We start from the raw sequence: 10,205 nt of genomic DNA, 5'->3' as shown, positions 1-10,205 counted from the left end.
GCTTCTAAGAGGAATTAAATATACGTGATCATCAATCCGGCTCTGAGAGCTATCTTCACGGCATATTTTGTCTTGAGGGAGGCAAACCCGGGGGAGACGGCAAGCGCTGCTGTGGATTGGGGGGGATGCCCCTTTTGCTCCCCTGCCGACGCCCATGCTACCCAATGGTGAGTTTCAGCAGTTTTTTTTCTCCGTTTCCGTTTTAGGGACGAAGCCCCCAAGGGCTCGGTCTGTCGGCGTAACCTGTCGCCGTCGTCGTATCTCGACTTATGGAGTCCCGGTACTAAAACACCGGGACACTCGTTTTCCAATTCCCCGCGCTGCAGAACGTAACGCGTACTAAAAGAACACACAGGGACACTCGTTTTCCAGCGCCTCGCGCAGAATGCTTTGTGCTTCAAAGGCACGAGACGTTTACAACAAAGTTGTATGCCTCTACCTCTCAGCAGTTTCATCTCCGTGAGCAAAAACGCCAAGGCGTTAAGAATACTTATGCACCGCATTTTTCGCCCCTGCCCAGGTTTCACGTTGGTGGAGATGGCCCGGGATTTTTAAAGACAGTAGTCTTTCTTGGGCTGCTTAAACGCAGAAATTTCGGTCTTTCTCTGTGTCTGTCTGTCTGTCTGTCTGTGGAAAAGAAAATTTAATAACAACCGATACAAGGACCCGCTGTGCTAAATACTACACGGGTCGCCTAAGAATAACGATAGTTCCAAAGATTGTAATCGAAAACACACTAAAAAGTCTCTCAAGCAGGAAACCATGCACAGTACATGTATCACTTCACAACTCTATCACACCACTCACTACAGTTCTCCACAGTTTACTGGTACACACACTACTATAATCACTATTACACCGTGAAATTACTGTAGATCACAACCTCTACAAGACACTTCTGTTTGCTTGTTGACCACACGGATCTGTGTCTCGATTCAGCTACCCGGCCAAAGTGAAACGAAATCTGCGCAGTAGTCTTAAATATACCTACAGCCAAATCTAAATGTCAATGTCCGGTGTCAGTTTTCATACTTGTCAACACTGTTGAACAAGAACAAGACATTACGCAAATATAAGGAAGAAAATCAACAATGCATAAGCGATATTTACAGTGTTCCTTTGTAAAATAATTCATGGATGCTTTATTTTTGCGAAATAAAATGCTGTATCCACTGCAGAAAAAATATTCACTCCGTCGCCTGCTGTCGCCCGCGCCACTACAGCTTCTGGCAGCATTTTAAGAAAATCAACCGGGAACAGTTATGAAAGGTTACACTAGATAAGTTCCACGTTCCACTTGAAACACACGTGGAGTAAAGCAACGTGGTTCTATAAACGTTGAAGTAGGGCGCCTAGATTCACACGCCTCTCCGCCGTACGGCAGCGCTGGCATCGAGGCACCCAGCCTGGAGCAGTGGAACGCGGTAAATTTAAATTGGCTTGAGCAAACATATAGCGTGTTTACCTTGGGAGGAGAGCGACGGAAGAGGAACAGCATGAGAGGTTAGCGGGAAAGCGAAGAGAGGTATTTACTTTGCAAATGTCGACATTTGCAACGAAAGGAGCAGATACGCTGCCAATTTTTCTCCAGGGGCATTGCGAAAGCAGACGTCGAAGCTGTGCGAGTTTGGTCAATCGCATGCGACCGAAAAAGACTCATAGGCAGCCGTTGTCTAAAGATAGCTAAGTCAGTGGAGTCGATGCAAATCTGTCACACACGTTTATTAAGGAGCTTGATTCCCGCTGAAATACGCCTCCAAGAGCTGCTCACAAAGGCCAAATTCGAGGTGTGCAAAAGTAAGCGCTCCGAGGCAACGCCGTTCGGAAGAAGCGTTGAGGTGCCGGCGATCAGCAGCAGCAGCGAGCGGCACAAGTACCTACGCGGCGGTGGACCGTTACATCGATCGAGACACACTTTACTAACGGCCATTCGGGACCTCGTGTAGTGTCTTATCCCCGGACATCTACCTGATTCATAGTTAAGGCGAAAGCCGCATGCGACTCAATGGGAGCTGCCCTTGTACGACCTTTTCCCCAGGAAACGTATACAGTTAGGACCGTAAAAAAAATACCACGTGACCCCAGGGAAGGCCAGTAGTGGACCAAAACATGTCCAGCCGCTCATAGGGGGTGAATAATGATTATTCAAGTTAATTATTGATTGGTTAGCTAGCAGCCTACACCCATTCACGCGCCCCATGACAGCGCCACGTTCATACCTTTTATGTGCAACGGAGATGAAAATTAAAAAAAAAACTGTGGTTGATTCCTCTGTTATAGGAATCGGTAAAGCACGAAAGTGAAATGTGCAGCGAAATCTGCAGCTGAGCATGACTTGCGGGTCGCCGGCTGTCTTGTGGTTGTACTTGGCGAGCGACGTCTTTCTGGCGGGTCGCTTCGGCAAAGGTGTACTGGTGTCATTTCTGTGACGGATATGACGTCAGTGAAAGCTTGGTGTATCCCGGCATAAAACACTTTTGTGTTAAAATATAAAACCCGAAAACGAACAACTCTAAGTATAACGTACTCTTTCGTACTAAAGGTTGCTTCCCCGCAAGAACACCCTGTGTGCAGGGGTGCGCCCTTTACAGGCCGCTTGCTTCGTTGTGCTGGCGTCACTTCCGTGACGGATAGACATCAGCGAAATATTCGTGTACCCGGGAATAAAACACTTTCATGTTAAAAAACGACGAGGGCTTGAAGCACGGGGCTATAAAAACATTCTTCAAGCGCATGAGTGACGCGGTGGTTGTTTTTTTTTTTTTCTGATGTGAAAATGAATGGACAGAGAGACGGACGCGGCACGACACATGCATAACGGTAGCTGTTCACCAACTCGGCAAGTTTGCGAACGTTTCCAACTTCCTGCCCTCCGTCGTTGTCTCGTCTTGTGCTGTGACCTGTCCCTTCCTAGGGGCGAAGTAGGCTGTCTTCCGTGTCGTTGGCGTGTCCTCCGTGGCCACGCGATGATGGCCGGCCTACGCATGGATGGAAGTTGTATACTGGCAATCAATAATCCAATAATAATTAAACTATCGGTCACTTGACTAATAAGGTAGTTAGTGACTATTTCAGTGAAAGCCGGCAAGGCTACTGCAGGCGCTAAGCACTATCTTTCTGTATACCGGTATTATTTCACTGGTTCCGGTACGCAGTCGCTTGCATGAATGTGCTGTTTCCTTGTTGAACAGTTTGACATTGCTTCCAAATTCAGTCAAGTAAATCCGGATATATCGAAGTCCAAGAGGGTTGGAACAATTAGATACATCCCCAATTCGATATATAAAAAACTGCTAACGTATATGCTCAAAAAGGCAGACTCGTGCGCCCCAGTAATTTTCTACCAGTGTGGCAATTTTAGCGACAGAAAAATTCTGGCTCGAAATTACCAATACTATAGTATTGGTAATTTTGGTAATTGGTACACTATACTATAGTATAGTATAGTATAGTATAGTATAGTATAGTATAGTTTAGTATAGTATAGTATAGTATAGTATAGTATAGGCCTCAAAAGACCACCGCACCGATATAGTTTCGATCCCACGAGGTTAGAGGGAATGTATGTTAGCCTTTAAGGGATACGCTGTGAGCACGGTTGCGAGCTATCAGCAGCTAAAAAGGCTACGATAAATAGAACGTCGCCCACATTAGATAATTATTTTTGAAGTCGGTGTCCATGTGCACGACGGAATGAATCACGCGATTTTAAGCCCACAACGAAATCAGGGTTCGTACAGGCTTCAAAAGCAAAAATTCAAGGGTTTTCAAGGACTTTCAAGGACCAGAAAACACATTTTCAAGGTCCCCATGTAATATTTTATCTCGAATTATTTAAACGTTTCCAACACAATGCAAAAGTTTTTTATTGCACAATACCTAAGCAAATTAGTTCACATCTAGATAGGTGCTAACGGGTTCGTAAATGCTCCCCCAGTTTTGTTTTTTTATTTCATGTCTGGTATTTACAGGTTTTTCTTTGTGTTTTTCTGAGGCTGTTTGATTTCAAAACTTAGTTAATGTTGCCTGCATCTCCTGCTTTGTCAGCAAGAGTATCAGCTGAAATTAAATCGAGCAAGTGTTGCTTCAAGGCAGGATGAACTATGTACACGTCCACCATTTGCACGTAAAAGCAAACGTAGATGGAGCGTATGAGGCACAGTAATGATGCAATGAGCAAGCGCCCACAGACTAGATGCAAGATAGAGAACAGAAGCTGGCTTTTACTGGATTGTATCGTGATATAGATTGGATTGACAAGTGCCAGCTCCCAATGTTGCCTTGTAATAATGAAAATCCACCAAACTTGTAATTTCACGCAATACACTGAAACTTGATTGTTACAAAGTTTCTTTACATTTGTTCACCCCTAAAATTCATGACAAGCACTTTAAATTCTTGTGAAAAGACAGGGCCATTGATTCTCTCCGGAAAAATCAAGGGTTTTCAAGGACCATGCAAAAATTCCAGGACTTTCCAGGCCTTGAAATTGACACTTCTAAATTCAAGGGTTTTCAAGGTTTTCAAGGACCTGTGCGAACCCTGGAAATTTTTCCTCGTGTTCGATAGCTACCTCGAAAAATTAGTGCCCTTTTTTCGATTGAGCATACTAATACTTGCTAACCAATTAGGAGAATGAAACTTGGAATGACCCGAGCTTCAGTCTCGCGGGCTAACCTGGAGCTGCCTCTTTTCCGCGTCGTAGGCATCTTATTAGTCTGCGTAACACACCAACGCAATCCTCTCCACCACTGACAGGGCACCGGACAGGTCGCATTCGGCCGTTGGACGTCCACGCTTGAACCTCTCGCCAGCACAACGAACATTCCATCAGTAAGGGCATGAAACCGATAGCTTCGCGTGCACGCCGGCAACCGGTTATGTGCGCGGGCTTAGAAATGAAAGAAACCGTCGAAAGTGTCGCTCTAAGAGCCCTTTAAGCTGAACATGCAATATTGCCCCACGTCGGCGTTCCAAGCAGGCAAGTTGCCGTTCATGCGGGAGGGATTCGCGGCTACTCGATGAGCTGGAAATAGAGGACGCAACGGCGGCGGCAGCGGCTTTCTATTGTTTCCGCGCTTCTGTTCGGGTCGACGCTTCTACAATTCCCGTTCTTCCTCCAAGCGAACGACATTCGTCCGTCCCATAACGAGTTAAAGCTGGATGTCTCGAGCTTTATTCTAGAGGACAAAAATGTGACTGTCCGTTTCCCTACCCCGTCGTAGGCATCTTACTGTCTGTGTAATGTATCAACCCAGACTGAAACCACTCGATTACGGAGGACAGGTGACAGGACGCATTGAGCCATGAGACTTCCACGTTTAAATCTCGAACCAGCCCAGCGGGCATTATTGGTAGCGGCATGGAGCCCAGCTGTGCGTGCACGCCCCACTTCTCTCTCACCCCACCCCCCTTTCCTGCGCAACCCGTGCACGCCCAAACCGGCACCCAGTGATGGAAAACACCGGCGAAAATGTCACTCGGACGCCTTTCAGGCGGAAGAGTTATGGGCTCGCGCCGCGTTTCAACCGGGCAAGTAGCTCTTCAATTCACGCCTACTCGGCGTGGTGGAATTTAGGCGGCTACGGCGGTGGCGGCTTCGGTCATTTTTACGCCCATCCACGGTTCTGTTGATTCTCCGCAATCATCTGATTACGGCGCTACCTCCCTTGTCAGCCGATAGCGCAACTTGTGGTGGCGGCGAGGGGAATAGCAGTTGTGATAGAGCGGTCGGCGGTGGCGAGGAGGAAGGAGCCCCGGCCGGAGTGACGCCGAGTACATCGGCTTCACCGGAATGAAACTGGGGGAGGGGAGGGGGGGGGGGGGGTTTAGACATATACTGCTTCGCAGTAAAATCGCTCCTCAATCCTGCACCACCTTCATTTACTTCGCTGCAGCAGCTCTCCGAGGATAAAGGTGGAACTAACTTTTGGTCAGAACAGTTGCAGACCCGTGTATGGGCTGTCGCCATCTAAAGCCCGTGCACGGTGTAACCTGGCAAATGTGATAGTTGTTCGTCTGCGTTTGGTTGCGATAAGCATCTCCCCCATTGGTTTTCGTCCGGCACACTCGGTTGCTGAACGATTCGCCACTTTTTTTTCTCTTTCACGATTGGAATAAGGGCGCGGCTGCAGCTTGCTCTAACCCCAATAACCCCGACGACTGACATGAAGGGTTCTCACGTCGCGCGTGCTGCTGGAGAGGGTGTCCTGCTTTTTCTTCTTGTGCCTCGAGTAGACGATGATGGCGAAGGTGAAGATGCCCATGACGGCGATCATGATGACAAAGTACGCCACCAGCGTGCCCTTGCCACCGTGCACCCGCTCGTTGGCCGCTTCCTTGTTGTAGTACTGCATGGCGCAGCTGCCAGCCTAGCACGGTTTACACGACGCGCCGTGTGATGGCCGGGCGACGATACAAAAAACGAGGCAGGACACCCTGATGTACCATTTCAGAGGCCCCGTGCTGCTTCTTCTTGTTCCTTCACTTACGGCGCAGACCTAAGAGGGGGATTGGCCAAGAAACAGGGTAACTTCTAGGGGCATTCATTTATTGACACTGTCAGCGCAAACATGGTAACTTCTAGGGGCTAATACGCCCATCTCATTCATTTATTGACACTGTCAGCCCAGTTTTGGGCTGTTAAAGGAGTGGAAGTTTGCAATACACTATGGTTACAGGATGAAAAAGAAAGTACAATTCTGGAAATGCTAATTCAAAGTACAGTTGGGAAATACAACATGAAGGGAACTGCAACATTCGACACAAACAGAATTGGTGTCTGTATAATTGAAGTGGAGAAGTGGCCACACAATCGCATAACAAAACTGAAAAAGGATTGTAGGTTGAGCTAAATTTCTCGATTTCGCTTGTCGTTCGCAAGAAATGTATAAAGCAGGAAAATCATGAAACATTACCTCGTCCCACACGAGCGTGTTGCGTTTAGGTTCCCCTAACCTCTTGGGTGCTTGAAAAAATCCGTCAAATCGGTTATCCAGCCAAACCGGCTTGGAGTGACTCCGGCCTTGAAATCTGGTGATCCGGATATCTGGATTTCCAAGAACGGATAATCAGCATATCCGGTTATTCGAATATTCAGACGGTTGGGTGTGAAATATATTGTGCAATGGAGAAACCACGGAAAAGAAATCGGCTTAAAAAGTGCGACGGCGAAACGGTGACGCCATAAAAACACCACCAAAAACTTGTTCGGCTTTGCCAAGATACCTTTCGTATATAAAACAGAAATACGGATATCCGGATACAAAACCGGTTAACAAGGTACACTAACCGATCACTACGGTTATCCGGCTTTCAAATTCGAATAATCAGTGAATTGAATAACCGGTTTTGCCGCAAAACCAATTTAGTATCGCCCCACTACTGGGGCGATTCTACAACTGCCTACTACCCCAAATCATTACATCATGACGTGTTTCACCTCGTGCATAGCGTCACCTTCTGTGAGAATTCTCATTTCCTTCAAAAAAAAAAAAAAATTTAGAAGCGAAATTGAAAGCGAACTAAAACAGACTAAAATAAGGTATTATGAGATTCTCTTTCCTACTGTACAAATAACCCCAAGCAGATCTGCAAGACCGTTAACAAGATAACAAGCAAAACACAGACGAAACGATTACAGGATATCATTACTGTTCAAAAGAAACTGGCGCTCTTGAATGAACACTTTGTGCATGCGAGTGCGGAGGGTGCTCAAGGCGATAGTGAAAGCTGGCCGGTCACCACACATGATGCACAGGTGCCAAGCACAATTTCTCTGCAAACCGACGATTCAGCAGAGGTACGCTCTGTGATAGTAAACTGAAGAATGATTCTGCTGCACGACATAATGGAATTAAACCAGGGCCACTTAAGCACGTGGTACATGGAAGTGATGTGATGGCCCACATTACCAACCTTACAATTTCTACTAGAATCTTCCCCAACCAACTCAAGCTTGCACGTGTGACAACCATCCACAAAAATGGAACATTAGACGAAATGTCAAACTAGCGTCCAATACCGATCATGAATGTGTTTTCTAAGACCTCTGAGGGCCTGTCGATATTTTTGAACAAGCACAACGTTATCGCGGAGGGCAGTATGGGGTTAGAAAAAACAAATCTATGGAACAGGCGCTTGTAAACATTAAAGACCAAATAACCAAGAACATAGAAGAATACAAATTTACAATTGGCTTACTTCTTGACTTCAAGAAAGCCTTTGATTCCATTGACCATGAAATTTTTCAGACGAAGCTGTAAAATTATGGAATACGGAGCATCGCAAATAGACTTCCCCGAAGTTACTTATTTAATAGACAACAGTATGTACAGAGTTTCGTTCCCAGTATTGAGTATTCAATGAGGTGTGCCACAAGGATCGAAAATAGGTCCATAGGTCCTTTGCTGTTTCTAATGTATGTCAATGATACCATATACCAGGAACACCAAAACTTGCTATGTATGCAGATTATACAAACGTTTTCTTTTCTTTCATTGATATAACAGAACTGGAATCGGAGGTTAATAAATACTTAAAGCATTTGTCCAAATGGTTATTGCAAAACAAGCTGGAGTTAAATGTAAGAAAGTCTACCTACAAAATATTTAGGCCACGTAACAAGGACATACGAAATGCACTCCTCGTTGATTTTAATGGTATGAGAATGGAGCAAGTGAAGGAACAAAAATTCTTGGGCATCTGGTTTGAAGAAAAAATCACGTGGACTAAACACATCACTCAGTCGTACAGCAAATTATTTAAATGTGTCGGCATAAAATTTACGATTACACACTTGACAACGCTTTGGCTTAATCAACAGTCATATAATCCACTTTTCTATTCAAAGCTCCGGTACGGCACACTGGTGTGGGGTACAACAACGAAAACAAACTACGCCAAAGTAACTCTTCTACAAAAACGAATGCTTCGCATTTACCATGGTCACCGAGCATATCTGCGAACGGCTCCGTTAGAGTGTTTTGCTATGCTTCGAGCTGATACGATATATTATTTCAAGCTGTCGTGCACCATAACACAGAGGTAAAATGCAAAATAAAATACCCATCAATATTTTCCATTATTCTCTCAGACATTAACACCCGACACCCACCAAAAAAAGGACAAATTACGGAAAGCAAACTTTCTTATTTCAGTCGACCGAAATATTAAGCGAAATTCCGAAAGTTGTAAGTTTCAACGTTTCTGAAAAATCGTTTAAAAGGCAAGTTAAACAAATATTGCACACTGACAATGTGTGGTTTCTCGAATAGCTTAAACGCTTAAACTTTTTCTGTGTCTATGTTTCCTTATTATATACAACTCCATAGGCAGATTGATGTATGCTTCTTTTTTAACCGTGCATTCCCAAGTAGGAGATATAGCTGTATCTGGTTCTGGTTGTAAAATGGTGTTGTTCAGGATACCTACCATTTTTTTATACCGCCGTTCTTGGACTTGCAGTTATTACTTCAACACGTTTTTTTTTCTGCGTTGAGCTATCTCGGCATAAGTAGACAAATATTAATTTTTTATTCCTGTATTTGTCGATGACTCCGAGTTCTTTGTAAACTCTTCTGTTGTAATCCTTTGTTGTTCTTTTTTTGCTCACCTTATATAACGTACCATCTTTCTGGCTGCTTTATCATTTTTACTTATTCCCCTGTTGGTGCTAGCGATTGCTGTTTGATTGTATATACATAGACAGGTTTACTGTGATATACACTGTATTTGCTGACGTTACAGTGCTACCGACACAGTGTGTAAGGGGCAGAGGACCTCTGTCAGACCGTCTGTGCCTTTAGTCCCAGCCTCCTCTCGCTTAGACGTGAAATAAAGGTTTTTTCGATAATGCTAGAGAAAGGCAGGTTCACTGTAAACAGACAAAAGAAAAGGCCAAATATAATCTCCCACAGTGAGGTCGGTAGCATTTCGGCTGGTTCACCCGCAAATTTTCCCGCCATTTTTTCGCGGGGCTACCATGGTTGCCATATATTGGTCGTCAATCAAATCAGCGCATACTGCAAAAAAATTGAAGGAAGCTCACACTAACGCGAAAGGCTTGAAGGTAGCGAAGCTGGACGCAACAGTAAAGCGTTTCCTCTTTTTCGTCTCACGTCGTTGTTTAAGCGTCGCCGCTGTACGACCGACCACAGCTGGATGTTCGTCCTACTCGATCGCACACAGCTCTGCGCGCACGTCGC

General features: G+C 45.3%; 1 protein-coding gene across 3 annotated transcripts; it reads right to left on the bottom strand.

Moving 5' to 3' along the window:
• Window positions 1–2,709: 2,709 nt before the first annotated feature.
• On the bottom strand, window positions 2,710–7,932 carry LOC144174364 (uncharacterized). 3 transcript variants are annotated; one of them, XM_077703029.1, is made up of 3 exons: window positions 6,918–7,932; window positions 6,183–6,500; window positions 2,710–2,978 (listed from the first exon to the last, which is right to left on the bottom strand). In XM_077703029.1, the coding sequence occupies exons 2-3, from the start codon at window positions 6,354–6,356 to the stop codon at window positions 2,829–2,831; spliced, it is 324 nt and encodes a 107-aa protein (XP_077559155.1). In that variant the 5' UTR covers window positions 6,357–6,500; window positions 6,918–7,932; the 3' UTR covers window positions 2,710–2,828. The 3 variants fall into 3 exon arrangements, 1 of the variants encoding a protein (XP_077559155.1); XR_013323460.1 differs by lacking the exon at window positions 6,183–6,500; XR_013323461.1 differs by lacking the exons at window positions 2,710–2,978; window positions 6,183–6,500 and adding an exon at window positions 6,609–6,827.
• Between the last annotated feature and the right edge of the window lie 2,273 nt (window positions 7,933–10,205).

The sequence above is a fragment of the Haemaphysalis longicornis genome, unplaced genomic scaffold (assembly GCF_048455015.1).
Source record: "Haemaphysalis longicornis isolate Haplotype H1 unplaced genomic scaffold, Haemaphysalis longicornis Haplotype H1 scaffold_3, whole genome shotgun sequence".
Classification (NCBI taxonomy): domain Eukaryota; kingdom Metazoa; phylum Arthropoda; class Arachnida; order Ixodida; family Ixodidae; genus Haemaphysalis; species Haemaphysalis longicornis.
Note: the sequence above shows the minus strand (reverse complement) of the source record. Positions and strands in the feature narration are given on the sequence as shown.